At 47.9% G+C, this 16,946-nt stretch overlaps 2 protein-coding genes across 2 annotated transcripts; both read right to left on the bottom strand.

Moving 5' to 3' along the window:
- Positions 1 to 9,565: 9,565 nt before the first annotated feature.
- Positions 9,566 to 15,670, bottom strand: LOC139821380 (uncharacterized). The gene has a single exon (XM_071792386.1). It carries the CDS (start codon positions 15,668 to 15,670, stop codon positions 11,459 to 11,461), a length of 4,212 nt encoding a protein of 1,403 aa, XP_071648487.1. The 3' UTR covers positions 9,566 to 11,458.
- LOC139821379 (uncharacterized) lies at positions 10,394 to 11,224 on the bottom strand. The gene has a single exon (XM_071792385.1). It carries the CDS (start codon positions 11,222 to 11,224, stop codon positions 10,394 to 10,396), a length of 831 nt encoding a protein of 276 aa, XP_071648486.1.
- Positions 15,671 to 16,946: the final 1,276 nt, after the last annotated feature.

Here is a 16,946-nt window from a genome sequence, read left to right on the forward strand (position 1 = left end):
TCTGCCAAGAATCTGCGATGGTTTACCAGAGGTTAAAACCTGCCCTTTAATTAATTGACGAAGTTGACTTTCGGCTGACGCTGAGAAACTTTCTATTATGCGCGCCTTTAATTTTTCGTACGGTTCATGCTCGTCAGGCTCTGCGATAAGATCTCTGCAACAAGCAATAGCTTCCGCATCCAACGACATAATGACATAATGTGCCTTGGTTTTTTGATCGGTTATACGCGTGGTTTCGAACGTGGCTTCGACTTGAATGAACCATATAACCGGATCTTTGATTAAGAACGGTGGAATCTTTGGAATTCGATACGAATCGACACGCGGAATAGCTACACCGGTTTGCCCCTGTACGTTTTGAAGCGCGGCCCGCATTTGTGCGACCTGCTCGTGCAATTCTTCGATCGTTGGGGACGACATGGTGATAAGTACGCGCTGTGCTGTTCTTAAATTAATCTGTGAGATATTCAGTCGCAACCGGTAATGACGATAATCGCGTCACGTTACACTACGTTATTTCTCTCGGAAAGACAATCGAATCGCGTTATGCTGCGTTCTGCTGTTTTATCGACTTGAACGCGCGAACGATATCGTTGCACGAACAACAACGGACATGCGCGGACTTGCACAGACACGCGCGAACGCAAGAGAATACGAAAATTCTGAATCGCAATGGCGGTGCGCGCAACGCGCCAAACGAATGTTTTTCGACTGTTCCCGAACCGAACTTCCCGGTTGTACCTCGACCCTTGAAGACGATGAATCCTTGGCCGCCGATGACGATGTCCTCGTGTGCGCCCACGGCTGCTGGTCCCGCCGATGCGACGGTCTCGATGCGGCGTGTGCGCGGCGGATGGCCACGTGGCTGCGTGGCGACGTTCTCTGCAGCGGTGCAGTCCTCAGGTGCTGGGTGGCCACGTCTCGTTCGTGGCGGCTGTCCCAGCGGCGATGCGGCGTCCCGGTGCTCGTTAATGGCCACTTGTCTGCGTGGCGACGTCCTCTGCAGCGGTGTAGTATGTACGTGCTGACGAGTACCGCGCGCTGTACTGCGTGCCGGCGCCTGTTTTCGATAATATCGCCGAAAACTCGAGGAAACGCTCGTTATTGCCAATACCTGGCCGAGCTCGCCTTGTTTTTGCTGTCGAAGGCGTCCAGGTTCTTCTCTGCTCGCTGTGCGGTAACCGCCCATCGGCTGCCGGTGGAATTCGGCTATCTCCTTCTCGAGGATCACGTCGGGGTCACCAATGTGGGAAATTCCCTGGATGTCTGATTCCAGGACGGATCCACAGTCCGTTGTAGACGTGATTGAGGAGATTGATGGACCACACAGAATTACAGTGAGAAGAATAGGTTTATTGGTTGTAGAATGAACCTTCTCAGTCGAGCGTTGAACAAAATCTAATCTCGCTGGCTCTGCGTGCAAGCAGCAAACTCTTAATAAGAAAAGGCTCTAGATTGCCCCACTATGCGCTAGGGAGACATGGCGGTAGCAATTCCCCACACGCATGCGACACGTGGGGCCACCTATCAGAGTAGGCGCCCTTCGATTTCTTACAGCCGAAAGAACTTAACCGCGAACGCGTTAATCTTCGAAGGAACTTAGCCGCGAGCGCTTTCATCGCCGAAAGAACTTAGCCGCGAGCGCGTTAATCTTTGAACAAACTTAGCCGCGAGAGCTTTCATCGTTGAGCTGTGCCTCGTAGTCGCGCGCATCGTTGTTGATGCTGCAGAGATACCATCTATAAAAAGAATAAAAGGATGGTTAGCAATAAATCAGATGCAATATATTCCATAAATAATTTTGTTCTACTTACTTCTCGACGATCTTAAATCCGATCCTCGCGTCGATGCGCGCTTCCCTCAGGGCGTTCTCGACAGGTCCTTACCTAGATGCGCGCCTCCCGCAGGGCGTTCTCTGATCTCCGCTGTTCCTTCCTCGTTTCTAAAATTGTAGAATAAAAACAGATTACGGAATACCGATTATCGAGTAATTAACTACAGGCTAGCGGGTTACACACATTTCCACACTGGCACGAGGACACACGCACACAAGCTTGCATACGATATAAACACGAAGGAAGTCGAAATACACATACCAAACAGGAGCTGGAAATATAGTAAGCCATCTTACGGTAAGTCTGCCGTCACCAATGGTACGCTCGAGGCAGTCGGGACAAGCCCACCAGCTCAAAAGGCTTCGGCGAGCCTACTATACGGCCGGTGAATTTGACCCGAGCATATTTAACACCGTTCCGTCACAGTCTGTAACAGCCGAGCCTGCCGCCGACGTTCATGACGTCTCCAATTCGCGACAAACGCCCCCGGCTGTCGAAGCGCGCTCGAATCCTAGCATCATTCGATCAGAAATTTTAACTCGTCAAATTCGTCTCATCCTTCGAGAGTGCAGCGGGACCCAAAACACAAAAGAAATTAAAACAAAGTCTCACTTACCTTCGCGTTCATCTTAAGTATTCTAAACGGTTTAACACTTCGTTTCACGTAAACCCACTCCGACGTCCCGATTGCACCCCGGACGTAACAGATTGATGGACCTGCGGATGCGTTGTTTCTACAACATGACTTATATGAACTTGAGGCCTGGTGTAAAAGGAACTGCTTTTAGCTCAATGTATAGAAATTTTTTGTCATTTATTTTACTCATAAACGTAACTCATACTTGTATAACTACTCTCTTGATGGCTTACCTCTCTCAGCGAGGCGCGAGGCTCGTGACCTCGGTGTCTTGTTTAGTGATGACTTATCACTTAACAAACATATACAATCGACAGTTTCATCTTCATACAGGGTGCTTAGATACGTTTTTCGATAGGGAAAATATTTTAAGAATATAACCACATTAAAATTACTTTATTGCACTTTAGTTCGCCCTAAGTTGGAGTACTGCTCTGTCATTTGATCCCCGTATTACAATTACCATCTTATCTTGATTCAGCGTGTTCAGCACAAATTCTTACGTATGGTTGCTTTCCACACAGGTAATCCCATGGCAATCACCTGTTATGACTACGGTCCTATATCAGGAAGACTTAATTTGTTGATCTTAGAAAAAAGAAGAATGATTTCCGACCTTACTTTTATTTTTAAGCTTCTCAATCACTTTATTGATGGCCTTGATTGGCTGAGGAATATCAATTTCAACATTCCAATTAGAGATGTAAGGCGGTATTTTGTCTTTCACATCGAGCAGCACCGCACATTGTATGGAACAAACTCTTGTATTAATAAATTAATGATTTCTGCGAATAATTATTCCAGCAGAGTAGATTTCTTTTGCGGCTCTGAATCTACTTTCAAAATTAAGCTGTCTCGATTAATCACGTAATATTAATTTAAATATGAATTCAGAGTCTTGACTTGTAATTGTGCTCTTCGTATTAGCTTTTTGTAAATATGTAATATTAAATGTTCTCTTTTTTCTACTGTATACTAAATAATTTTTATTTCCGTTAATAAAGATTATTATTATTAATCAAATGTTGAGAATATATTTATAATTAATATATAGCAATCATTAGTCTCTTATGGGAAGAATTTTATTAAGTAATTTAGTCTCAAATAAAACATAAGAATTTTGAGAAATTACTCATATGAAGAAATGAAGTTTAAAATACATTTTGGAATTAAACGAATAAAGTTTTACCGTATCGTTTTCGTGTATATAATCTCCTTAAGACATAATTTGTTGCAATGCGAAGAACGAGCAAGCAGAAGAAAACATTTCTGGGTAAATCTGAAGAATAGTGGCCTCCTCACTGATTTCGTTGAAATTAGGCTTAATCAACGCGTTTTTGCGTGAAACAAAAGAATGTGGCAGAAAAAAGTCTCGCTTTGCCGCGTGAAGCAAGATATTAAACGTTAAAGTTGACAGGAATCAGGTTATGATTCCTGTCATACCGACGAGATGTAGCAACACTGAACATGCCCCGTGGCCACATGCGCATGCTCCGTGGCCGCACGCGCATGCAAAAGTGCGTAAATTTGAAACGTATGTATACTTATAATGCATATCACTTACAATTAGTTTTCAATGATGAATATATCTTATATAATATATCAAAGTACATGCGTAGGCGGGGGGGCTTTGCACCCTTGCACTCCCCCATGCACGAGTCGGTGTGAGTAAACGTTGAGGCGTGGGCGGGGGGCTTCGCTTTTCCCCCCGCACTTCTCCGGGGGCACGCCTTTGGTGTGCCCGGGTATGAAGTGAACTTCGCTTTAAGCGTGGGCGGGGGGGGCTTCGCTCCCTGCACTCCCCCATGCATGTGCTTTAAGAGTTATGAAGCGAGGTCCACGTGCATGGGGGGGGGGGGGTGCAGGGAGGGCCAAGCCCCCCGCTCACGCTTAAAGCGAGGTCCACTTCACATCCGAGCACACCGAAGACGTGCCCTCGGGGGGGGGATGCGGGGGGCAAAGCCTCCCCCCGCCCACGCTTCAATGTTTACACACACCGACCCGTGCATGCGGGTACGGAGGGGGGGAAAGCTCCTCCGCTCCTCCGCCCACGTTTTGAGGTTTATCCACACCGACCATGGGAGGATGCAGGTGGGGGCGACCCCCCGCCCACGCATGTACTTTGATATATTATATAGGATATATTGACGAGTAGGGATGCAATAATATTAACATAATTTATGATAGACAAATTAATAAATTATTTAATACAAAATAATGTGATAAGTAACAAAATACATAGTCCAAAGTGCAATAATAAATTAAAATTAAACAAAAATAATTTCTCATTTTGTTGTCAAAAAGTATTATATGAGAAAAATAAACAAAAAATATGTAAAAAAACAATGCACATTGAAAGAAAGTGTTAGATTTGATACATGGTTTAGTAAATCTAACTTAAGCTTGAAATTATGTAGCCTCCAAGACATCTGCTTTATCGTCCACAGTCTTCGGTGGATACAATTCCGCAATTGCACGGAAAAAACTGCTTAAGCGGTTTTCATAACCATGAACGGGTTTGACGAGATATTCAGCTAACTATCTCATTAAATGTGAAGAACGCGTTCCATATCGTGGGATATCAGCCCTTACTTCTCTCTAAATACGTTTAATATGTTGAGTGTGGACTCCTGAATAAACAAACAAATAGAAATTAAACAAATTAATAAACGACGATACAAGTCAAGCGCAGGACGTGGTGCGCAATAAATCGCGTCAATTTAAATTCGGGAAGAGAAGGGTATTAATGTTCCAACGATAGCTGTGTTTTAAGTCCGACAAATAATCGGAGTGCAGTTTATTAAGTTGAAATATATGTAGTAGTAGTAGTATAAATTTATTGTTTTCCCCGTAAGGTTTACAATCTTTTTACCAAAAACTTAGCCTACATCTTTAACCTAAACTTAATTAAAACCTTAAAACTAATTTCGAGAAGAAGATTCTGCATATACTATGCTTCCTCTTCTCCTCTTTTTAATATACACACACACACGCCTTTTTATGGGACTTCCTCTTGCCTTCTAATCATGTCTGTTCTCTTCTATCCGTCACAGTTTTCTCTCATTCCCAGCTCTCTCTCACCCTCCCTCCCTCTTTCTCTCTCTCATTCTTCTCCCTCCCTCTCTCATTTTCTCTCTCTTTACTCCCCCACCTTCTTTTCCTACCGCCTCTCTACTCCCCCTTTTTTTCTTTTCCTTCCATCCTTTCCCCCTCTATTTCTATCATTCATCCCTCACCCTCACCCTCTTCTCCCAAAACTCATACCACTGCTTTCTGCCAACTTCCTTCTCCTGATTTCCACCTCCTACATTCCTTTCATACATGCTCCCACGTTTCTACCTTACTTTCACACATCCTACATTTCTTCTTTTCTTCTACTTCCCAATACCTGCTCTCTCTCATCTCATTCCCTAACCTAAACCTCGTTACCCTTTTCTATCTGCTTTCTCCCCACTTCTTCTTCAAATACCCCGGAATACCTTCGCTTTTTATTACCTTGTAGCATCTATTGTATTCTGACTTCTCAATCTTCTCCCATCTCTCTTTCCTTTACTTCTCCCTATTTCTTTGAAATAGGGTATAATGCCACCCTTCTTTTTCTCCTCTCAACCTTTCCAGCTCTTTTAACCCCACTCCTCTATCTTCGAAGAAACTTTCTCTCTCCCGTTCCCAACTTGATCCCACTCTCCCCTTCTCCCTCTCTCTCAACTCCTCCCAACATAGCCTCGCTAGCTCACTTCCTTTTTCCTCCTCTAATTTCTTCTCGTATCTCCATGCCATCATCCCCGCCTTCCCTCTTAGCATTTCTTTTTATAGTTCCTGCCTTATTAACAAGGAAAGGTACGGAGGTGTCCCACTCCGATCTTGATGAGCTTTATATACCTAGTTAAATAATAGAAACGGCCAAATTACGAGCTATTAATAGGTGTATATTTAATAAAATCAATTTAAGCCATCAATTTATGCCAAACTAGAGTCAAGCTCAACAGGGTCTTCTTTCCCCGCTAATTTTTCCAAGCCCGTTTCCTTGGCAGTGGTTTCGCTAGATAGTAGATAGGGACAGTGGAAATCTCGTTAATCCATTCATGCGCGTCACTAATTAGATGACGAGGCATTTGGCTATATACATCGCGCCTTTTGGCGCGTCTTACCGCTTAGTGTCAGTACGGTTCCTGGTAACAACGGGGCCTGGCTGAGCGATCCTGCAGGAATGAGTTAGATCGCCCTTCTGCGCAATAGGTTACCCAAACAGCACGGACACGAGATCCAGCATAACTTTCGTTCTTGAGCCTAATCTACACCGCCCTATCCAGCTAACCACAGCCCCTGAGAGACCAACACCTCTTCGGCAGGGCACCGGAGCATCGCTAAAATATCGGGAGTGTAAGGCTCCCAACAAATAAAACACTCCGGTGTGAGCACCCCGCCGTCCTCAGTACTCGTGTCGAGCACCTCCCAGCTCACGTGTGACAAGTCGCCGCCGTGAGTGTCGCCACTCACTACCATGTGTCGCATCAGCTGATCGTTTGATAGATATTCAGTACATGCTGGCCCAAGATACCCATACGTTACCCTGACGGGAATGTACCCGACGGCACTGATCACGTTGATCAGCCGAGTGCCCAGGGTGTGCACTCGCATCGCCTGAACCCCGTCCGCTGCCCGGCAAGCCGGGTACCCGGCGAGCACCAACTTGGAGGTGGGGCAGACTTGAGGCCGTAAGATCTTACGCCTCTTTGCAAACGAGCAACTACAATTCCACGGGGCAGAAAGTGACTGAGGGTGGCAGCCCCACCCCTTAAGAGAGTCATAGTTACACCCGCCGTTTACCCGCGCTTGCTTGAATTTCTTCACGTTGACATTTAGAGCACTGGGCAGAAATCACTCTAGTCTATCGACTAGAGGCTCTTTACCTTAGAGATCTGCTGCGGATATGGGTACGAACCGGCGCGACACTTCCACGTGGCCCTCTCCTGGATTTTCAAGGTCCGAGGGGAAGATCCGGACACCGCTGCAACTGCGGTGCTCTTCGGGTTCCAAACCCTATCTCCCTGCTAGAGGTTTCCAGGGAACTCGAACGCTTATACAGAATAATTTGAATCAGATGATTTGGATCTCCAATGGGCTCCCCTTTGTCTCCAACAGTGGCTGACATTGTCATGGAAAATTTGGAGGAAAGAGTTATGGGCACATTGGATTTCCACTTGTCGTTTTATAGGCGGTATGTGGATGACATCGTTATGAAAATTCATAGAGATAAAGTCATTGATGTGCTGGAATATTTTAATAGTTACCACAATAGGCTTAAATTCACAATAGAGTTCGAAAACAAGGGCCGTCTTAGCTTTTTGGACCTAATGCTTATAACAGAAAATGATACCATCATAACAGATTGGTTTCATAAGGAGACCTTTTCGGGCAGACTGCTGAGTTTCTTTTCCACTCATCCACTCCAACATAAAATTGGAACAATTTATAGCCTAGTCGACAGGGCTATATTATTGTCACACCCGAGGTTCTTTAATAAAAATTTAATTTTTATCATCAATGTTTTACTAAGCAATGAATATCCCATTGATCTAATATTCTCTCGAATTAACATGAGACTGAGGAAATTACAATTAACAAAAAATACTAAAAGAGATAATAATGCAGTAAGTTTACAAAAAGAAAAAAGTTTTATTGCCATTCCATATTTAAATTCTATCTCAAAAATCATAGCCTCAGCAGTGGATAGATCAGAAAATTTAGTGGGATATCGCATTTTAAATAAACTTAACAATATTATTAAGGTTCATAAAGATAAGAACGCCCTTCTCACAAATACTGATGTAATTTATAAGATTGATTGCAAAAATTGTGATGCTTCCTATGTCGGCCAGACAAAGAGGCAACTCCAAACGAGATTAAAGGAGCATAAAAACAACATTAGATTAGATAAAACAAAGCATACGGTTGTCTCTGAGCATAGCGTGAAATTCGGTCATGCATTTGATTGAGACAATGCTCGCATTTTGGAAATCGAACATAATTATAAAAAAAGATTAACGGCGGAGATGATACATATTTTGATATTTTGAACGTATTGTCTCATATGAAATTTTAACAACAATCCGTGCCCTTCCGAAGCGAGCATTGCCACAGTTGCTTGTAATCTCTCGCGATGATCACACATACTATTGAGACGATGAAGGAAGTCTCCGTATCTCTCGCTGCACTGACTTCTTATGTGAGTGTCCCGCTTAACAAGTTTTTACTTAATTATTCGCGTCTCTTATCATAATTTTATACTGTGTTCAGTTGCCATTAAGACGGTCGGGTGACATAAAGATTCGCGAATGCAGGGACATCACGGATGTTCACCTTGTTCTTGCGGCGGAGGAGACGACCGACAATATACATTTGACGAATACCTGAGGTGTTTGACCTTTTACTTGTTGCAACGGTTGCGAATTTTCATTTTTTTTAGTGTGACTTGATGCGTTTAAGTTTAAGAAGCGATTAAATTGGAATTATGCGGTTTGTTTTGAAGAAGGCCAAGTAAGGCTCGAAACGTCATCGTCGTTTTTTTATATTGCGAACACATTTGTTGTTAAATTGATTTTATTAAATACTAGACACTACAGACGCGCGCTACGCGCGCGCTATTTATCTTTAACATTTCATTATTAACCCTATTATACACAACTGTCAAAATATACAATGACAGCTGCAAATGAAGTAAGAGCAGCAAGAGAACCAATCGGCATCGCGGAAAAGCGGCAACAATAAACTTCACATCTCCTTTTTAGAAGAGGATACACCTATTAATAGCTCGTAATTTGGCCGTTTCTATTATTTAACTATTGTTTTATCGAGCGAAATCGGACGCTTATTTATATACCTATGTTCGGGCGCGCAATAAACGCGCCGAACGAATCGCCGAATCCGTTCCGCGAGAACGCGAGATAATTACGAATGGCTTCGTTCAGCCCTTTAACTATGAGACGACCGGGGGGTTTCAGTTACCCGCGGACTCGATCGCTTGTTTGGAAGTTGAGTGGAAGGCCCAAAGATAGCAATTGAATTATAAAATATATATAACTTTATTCGATATAACAAAACAAAACTGACGAAACGCGAGGTATACAGAATTTATTAGTGCGAATACACTCGGCGCGCTGCGACTTGTAGTGTGAAGCGCGGTGTTACAAAGAGCGATTCTACCGAAACGCGGCTCTACAGAAACGCGGTAGAAACGATAGACGGTATCGCGAATGCAAGGGTCGCGGTGCGACGGAGTTGCGAAACACGGTCTTACGTCCGATGCATATAGAGACGCGGTAGGTAGATACGGTAGGAAGCGAAGAACCGGGAACACGACAGCGAGAGGGCTCGCTACGAGGCCGAGTGGGCTCGACCCCGCGGGATCGTGATCGTCGGTTGGGTAGGCTGGAGTTCGGGGACACCTGAGAGCACTCAGTCGAGACTCGGAGCACCGGACCTCGTTTGGTGTGTCGCCCTAGGAAGTTGGATAGGGTAGGCTTCGTCGAAGGCAGCAGAGAGCCGGAGATAAGACGAAGTGCTGGCTCCTGTCGGAGCGCCGGCTTATATACCGCGGCGCGGCGAGTTTGTTGGAAGGGAGGCTGGCGGTCGGGCGAGCCGCGTGGGGATGCTGACGCGCGCTCGCCTTCGGCGCGGATCGGCTCCTTCCGGCGGTGCCGAACTAATCGAGCATTTCGCGTGAGAAGCGAACGAAACGTATCTCGCAGTACATATGACGGTTAGATATAATTTTACATGACAAAATTGGGGGAATCCCCAACATACCGCCCGCCTCGAAACCTTGGTTTCGAAATCGCATGGCTTGACTGACGCGTTGCTCGAGGCGGTCGTTAAGTTTGGGTAATTCGAATAAATGCATAGGGCACGGTGTACGAAGTTACGCAGGCGTTTCGGCGTTTTCGATATCGATCGGTAATACGCAGATTTTTACAACGGGCCGCTTGAATTCGGACGTTGCGGTCTTTACTGTTACGACTCGTACGACGTTATCGGAGCCCGCGTGACATTGTATTATGCGGCCTAATTCCCACTTGCACGGTGGAAGTAACGGGTTTTGAAGGAGTACGAGCTGTCCTACTCGGATTTGCTCTTTTCCAAGTTTTCGCCACTTGGCTCTTTGCTGCAGCGTGTTGACGTAATCGGTTTGCCACAGCTTCCAGAACCGTTCTGTCGTCTGACGGACCACTTGCCAACGCGAGAGCCGATTTTCATTAAGATGAAGCACGGAGGCTTCGGGGCTCGCGGTTAACGCGGCGCCTATCAAGAAGTGACCGGGAGTGAGTGTTTCATATTCGTCAGCGGAATCGGTGAGCGGGGCGAGCGGCCTGGAGTTTAGACAGGCCTCTATATTGCACAGGAGTGTCGCGAATTCCTCGAACGTGAGGGTGTGAGCTCCCACTACTCTTCGAAGGTGGTGCTTCACGCTTCGAACTCCGGCTTCCCATAGCCCGCCGAAATGCGGGGCTGCTGGAGGAATGAAATGCCACGTAACTTGATCGGAGGCGGTTCGATTTAAGAAGTTCGGATCGCGTAGGGCCGCGCGAAACGCTTCTTGAATTTCGCGGTCCGCGCCGATGAACGTTGTTCCGTTGTCGGAGTAGATCGACGCGGGAAGGCCTCGTCGGGCGCAGAACCGTGAATACGCTCCTAAAAACGCGGGAGTCGAGTAGCCGTCCACTATCTCGAGGTGCACGGCGCGCGTGGCCATGCAAATGAAAATTGCGATATACGCCTTATGAGATGAGACTCCACGCCCGGACATCGAGCGCACACGCATTGGGCCCGCGTAATCCAGACCGCAATGCTGAAACGCGCGCGCGGAAGGGGAGACTCTCACGTGAGGCAGTTGTCCCATTATCGGAGTGGGAATTGCCGCCTTTTCGCGGGCGCATGTTACGCATCGGTGAATTACGGCCTTTACTATATTTCGCGCGCGCAAAATTCACACGTCCCGGCGTAGTGTAGCGAGTGTGAGCTGTGTGCCGGCGTGAAGCGACCTTATATGCGCGTGCTGGACTAGTAAAAGGACTAGAGGGTGAGAGGAGAGTATGATGGGGTGTTTGGCGGTTAGTGGTAGCGGAGCGTGGGCTAACCGCCCGCCTACGCGAATTAATTTATCTTCCCCGATAAAGGGATTGAGCGATATGAGTGCACTTTTCGACGAGATCGTCTTTTGGCTCAAGAGCGCTTCTCGTTCACCGGGAAATTCTTCTTCTTGGATTCGTCTGAACCAAAAGTCTCGTGCCGCTCGGCACTCAGCCGCGGAGAGAGCGAGCGGACTCGCCTCGTTGACGTTAGTTTTGATACGGCGAGTTCGAGATGCGAACCGAAGGATATAAGCGGTGACTCGAATTAATTTCGGCCACGACGAGTATCGCGCCGCTAAATCCCACTTTTCGACCGGCTTGACTATGTGCGCGGCGACGCGCGAATTTTGTTCGAGTGTCGTATCTTGAGACGACGGTTCGCGCTGAGCGGGCCACTCAATCGTAGGGCGTCTCAGCCACGAAGGCCCCTGCCACCACAAATGGTGGGACGCGAGATGGCATCCGAGAATGCCGCGAGAAGCGCAGTCGGCCGGATTGTCTTCGGTTGGCACGTGTTTCCAGGTAGCGAACGGGACGCGAGATTGTATCTCTGAGACGCGATTCGCAACGAAAGTTTTCCACTTTGAAGGGTGTTGAGTCACCCATGCTAGCACGACGAGAGCGTCCGTCCAGCAGAAGCAAGGTATGGTAGTCAATTGTAGCGATGATCGCACGAATTCTAGCAGCCGAGCCAATAGAACGGCAGCAGATAATTCCAACCGAGGAATACTTAAGGATTTGATCGGAGCGACCTTTGACTTGGCGATGAGCAGCCTGGAAGTGGTCTCGCCTGTCACGGAGGTGACGCGAATATAAACTGCGGCCGCGAACGCGGTGGTGGAGGCGTCACAAAAGCCGTGAAGTTCGCAGTTCGTCGTGTCGGAACCGTATCGTACCCAACGGTCTATGTGAAGACCATTGATCGTCGCCAGGGATGCGTGAATCGTCGTCCACTGCGCGAGAAGGTCGTCCGCGATGGTTTCGTCCCAGTCCACTTTCGCCTGCCAGAGTTGTTGCAAAAAGATCTTTGCGTTTATTGTCACGGGCGTGACCCACCCTAGCGGGTCAAAGATTTTCGCTACCAAGGATAGAATGGATCTTTTGGTTTTTGGAATGGAAGGAGGGAGCGAAACGTCGAATTGGAACACGTCGAGGGCAGGCTTCCAGCTTATTCCGAGCACTTTCAGTGGCTCATCGGCTTGCAATGTTTTCGAACACGCTAATCCGTGATTTTCGACGTCGATGTCGGCCAGAAGTTGCGGAGAGTTGCTCGCCCACTTACGTAATTCGAACCGCCCCCGACTCAGTAACGCGCATACTTGATCGCGCGTCTGACGAAGTAGCAGTATGTCGTCTGCTCCGAAGAGAAAGTCGTCTATATATCGGCCTTTTCGAATCACCGGAACCGCCAACGGAAATGAGCCTCCCTCGTCCCGCACTAGTTGTTCCAGAACGCGAAGCGCATCATGAGGAGCGTTAACCGTTCCGTACGTTAGGACTAGCAGAATGAACGCGATGATGATTCGAGATTCGCGATCGAACCATAGGATTCGCTGATAGTTGACGTCACGAGGATCAATCTCGATTTGACGATACATTTTTGTAATGTCGGCGGAGTACACGTATCGAGGTAGCATCCATCTTAGTAGAATTGCGGCTAAGTCGGTCTGCAACTTTTGCCCGGTTAGCAAGTGGTCATTCAGCGACGTGCCGTTGCTCGTCGGATTCGACGCGTTAAAAACGACCCGTAACCGAGTGGTGGTGCTACTTTCGCGAATCACGGGGTGATGCGGAATGTAAACGTGTTGAGATGACGCGTCTGCGTCGTGCGGTACACGCTTCATGTGCCCGAGTCGCTCGTACTCCTCCATAAAGGCGCGGTATTCCGTCGCTACTCTCTCATCGGCGTTTAATCTGCGTTCAAGACCTCTCAACTGTCGCTCGGCTGAGTGATAGGAATTACCGATCTCGATTGGGGGACCGGTTTTGAACGGAAAGCGAATCACGTATCGTCCGTCGGAGCGTCGCCAATGAGTGGCGAGGAAGTGATCTTCGCATTGTTGCTCCTCCGGACTCAGTGGAATGGCGCGAGGGATTTCTTCGATTTCCCAGAAGCGTCGGAGTTCCTCGTCGAGAGACGGGGTGTTAGAACAATGCTGAGTTGTGATTGTTCGAGGACGAGCTTGTGGGTCAGCCGCGGGGCCGGACAGCACCCAACCGAGAACGGTATTCTGCGCGAGGGGTTGACCGCGGGAGCCCTTGCGAATGCCGTCGAGCAGCAAATCGCCGTACAGGTCGGCACCGATGAGTATGTCAATGGGGTCCGAGTTCGTAGGATCCGGATCCGCGAGCGCGAGATCGGCTACATGGCTCCATTGGACGGGCGACGTTACGGGCGACGGAGTGTATTTTGTTAAGCTTGTCATGACGGACGCAGTGGTCTTGAACGCGAGAGAAGTTTGGCCGATCGGCGAGATCTGAATTTCGGCCGCGTATCGACATGTTCCGGCGTCGACGCCTCCGATTGCGGAGATCGAGACGGGCATTTTAACGCGACGCAATCTTAAGCCTTGCCTCAATCGTTCGGTAATAAAGGTCATCTCTGATCCTTGATCGAGAAGCGCTCGAACGACGCGAGTACGACCGTTCGGAGATTCGGAGGGGAACCCGACTTTTACCCTTGCCGTCGCGAGCAACACGGGGGGCATCGACGACACTTTCGCGCTTGAGAATAATGTCGTGATGGGCGCAGCGCCGTGGATCGATGCGGTCGCGACAGAAGTAGTTTCCGCGGCAGGCGTATCATTCGCGGGAAAAGTGTCTTTCGTGGTAGAAGTGTCCGAGTCGACGTGCAACATCGAATGATGTCTTTTGCGACATGTTCGGCACGAATATTTGCTTTGACATAACTGTACGGCGTGTTTGTCGTTTAGGCAATTTACACAGCGATTCGCCTTTTTTACTGCTTCCAATCGTTGACTCGGATTCTTCTTCAGAAAGACTTGACATTTGTGTAGGAAGTGAGAGGCTTTACAAAGCGGACACGAAATTGAAGAAGCTCCCGATGCTGTAGCGCTGGTCGCCTTTTGCGCGCGAGCTTGTTTGTCTACATTCGCGGGATGCAATTCTTCGAGCGCGCGAGCACGAGAATCGAGGAATCGGTCGAGTTCGCTGAATGTTGGGATTCGCGCGTCATCCCCGCCTTTCAGTTTCCACGCTTTTCTAGTGGCGGGATCAAGCCTTTGCGTGACGCTATACATCAGCATGTCGCTGAGAATGTCGGAATCGGATCGATCTAGATTCTTCAGCGACGTGATTGCGCGATTTGCTTTATCCCGAAGCTCGCTGAGTTCGCTCGCTGATTCGCGGGAAACGCTCGGCAAATTGTATAACGCGGACACATGCATCTCGACTAATCGGCGCTTATTTTCGTACCTCGACTCAAGGGCCTTCCACGCAAGTTCAAAGTTATCCGCGGTTACTGGGATGCTTCGAATAGATTCAAGCGCCCGCCCGGCGAGGCTTGATGAGAGAAAATGCATTCGCGCAAATGCAGAAAGTTCGGGATTTTTAATAATGAGGGACGTAAAGCGATCGCGGAACGTCTCCCAATCTTCATATTTCCCCGAGAATGGCGGAATGTTGATGGGCGGCAGATGCGCCAGTGAGAATGAGGAGGCAGGCGGCCCATGACTGCACGCGGCGCCCGGAGCCTGGTTCGCTGTCAGGGGCGGCGGCGTCGGCGCGAGTGCCTCCAGACATTCGGCCATGTAATCCAACGTCGTCAAGTGGATGTCCTCGGCCTGATCGAACAGTTCGTTTTGAAAATACTCGAACGTGCTTCTTTTCGCTTCCGGAATAACTTGCAGGAGGGCCGAGTGTACGCGAACGCATTGCGTCCAGACTTCTTTGGAGCTAGCTATTCGCGCTCGGACTTTTGCAGCGGTGTAGTTATTCCTTCCGATTTTTTTGAAGTTATCGAGCGCTCGAGAGATGGAGTGCATCGACACCCGCTGTTGAGCCAGGAGGTCGTTGATGGTAGCTGAGACTTCCGGCACGGCAGTCATGTTAACGGCTGAAAGGCTGCACTGAATATCTCGATCCGGCTCGAAGGACCAATTTATGTTCGGGCGCGCAATAAACGCGCCGAACGAATCGCCGAATCCGTTCCGCGAGAACGCGAGATAATTACGAATGGCTTCGTTCAGCCCTTTAACTATGAGACGACCGGGGGGTTTCAGTTACCCGCGGACTCGATCGCTTGTTTGGAAGTTGAGTGGAAGGCCCAAAAGACAGCAATTGATTTATAATATATATGCTTTATTCGATATAGTAAAACAAAACTGACGAAACGCGAGGTATACAGAATTTATTAGTGCGACTACACTCGGCGCGCTGCGACTTGTAGTGTGAAGCGCGGTGTTACAAAGAGCGATTCTACCGAAACGCGGCTTTACAGAAACGCGGTAGAAACGATAGACGGTATCGCGAATGCAAGGGTCGCGGTGCGACGGAGTTGCGAAACACGGTCTTACGTCCGATGCATATAGAGACGCGGTAGGTAGATACGGTAGGAAGCGAAGAACCGGGAACACGACAGCGAGAGGGCTCGCTACGAGGCCGAGTGGGCTCGACCCCGCGGGATCGCGTTCGTCGGTTGGGTAGGCTGGAGTTCGGGGACACCTGAGAGCACTCAGTCGAGACTCGGAGCACCGGACCTCGTTTGGTGTGTCGCCCTAGGAAGTTGGATAGGATAGGCTTCGTCGAAGGCAGCAGAGAGCCGGAGATAAGACGAAGTGCCGGCTCCTGTCGGAGCGCCGGCTTATATACCGCGGCGCGGCGGGTTTGTTGGAAGGGAGGCCGGCGGTCGGGCGAGCCGCGTGGGGATGCTGACGCGCGCTCGCCTTCGGCGCGGATCGGCTCCTTCCGGCGGTGCCGAACTAATCGAGCATTTCGCGTGAGAAGCGAACGAAACGTATATCGCAGTACATATAACGGTTAGATATAATTTTACATGACAAAATTGGGGGAATCCCCAACAACCTATGTTGTTGTAAAGAGGTACGTCTTTTTTTATACGTGCCCATACGCATGTTTAGAGAGTGAACACCCCTTCGGAAAAAATTGATTTTTCTCTTTCAAACCGAATATCTCCGAAACTATAAGAGATAAAAAAGTTTTTAAAAATGTAAATTAAATGGCTTCAAAAGTACTTTAAAATAATAAAAAAATATATTTTTATTTTTTAAAATACCCCCGCCACCAATACATTTTTTCAAAATTTAAAAATTTTTTGATTATCAAATAAAAGGTTGTTTTTTTACGAATTCAACCATGTATGAG

This window comes from Temnothorax longispinosus, chromosome 11, assembly GCF_030848805.1.
Source record: "Temnothorax longispinosus isolate EJ_2023e chromosome 11, Tlon_JGU_v1, whole genome shotgun sequence".
NCBI classification, from domain to species: Eukaryota; Metazoa; Arthropoda; class Insecta; order Hymenoptera; family Formicidae; genus Temnothorax; species Temnothorax longispinosus.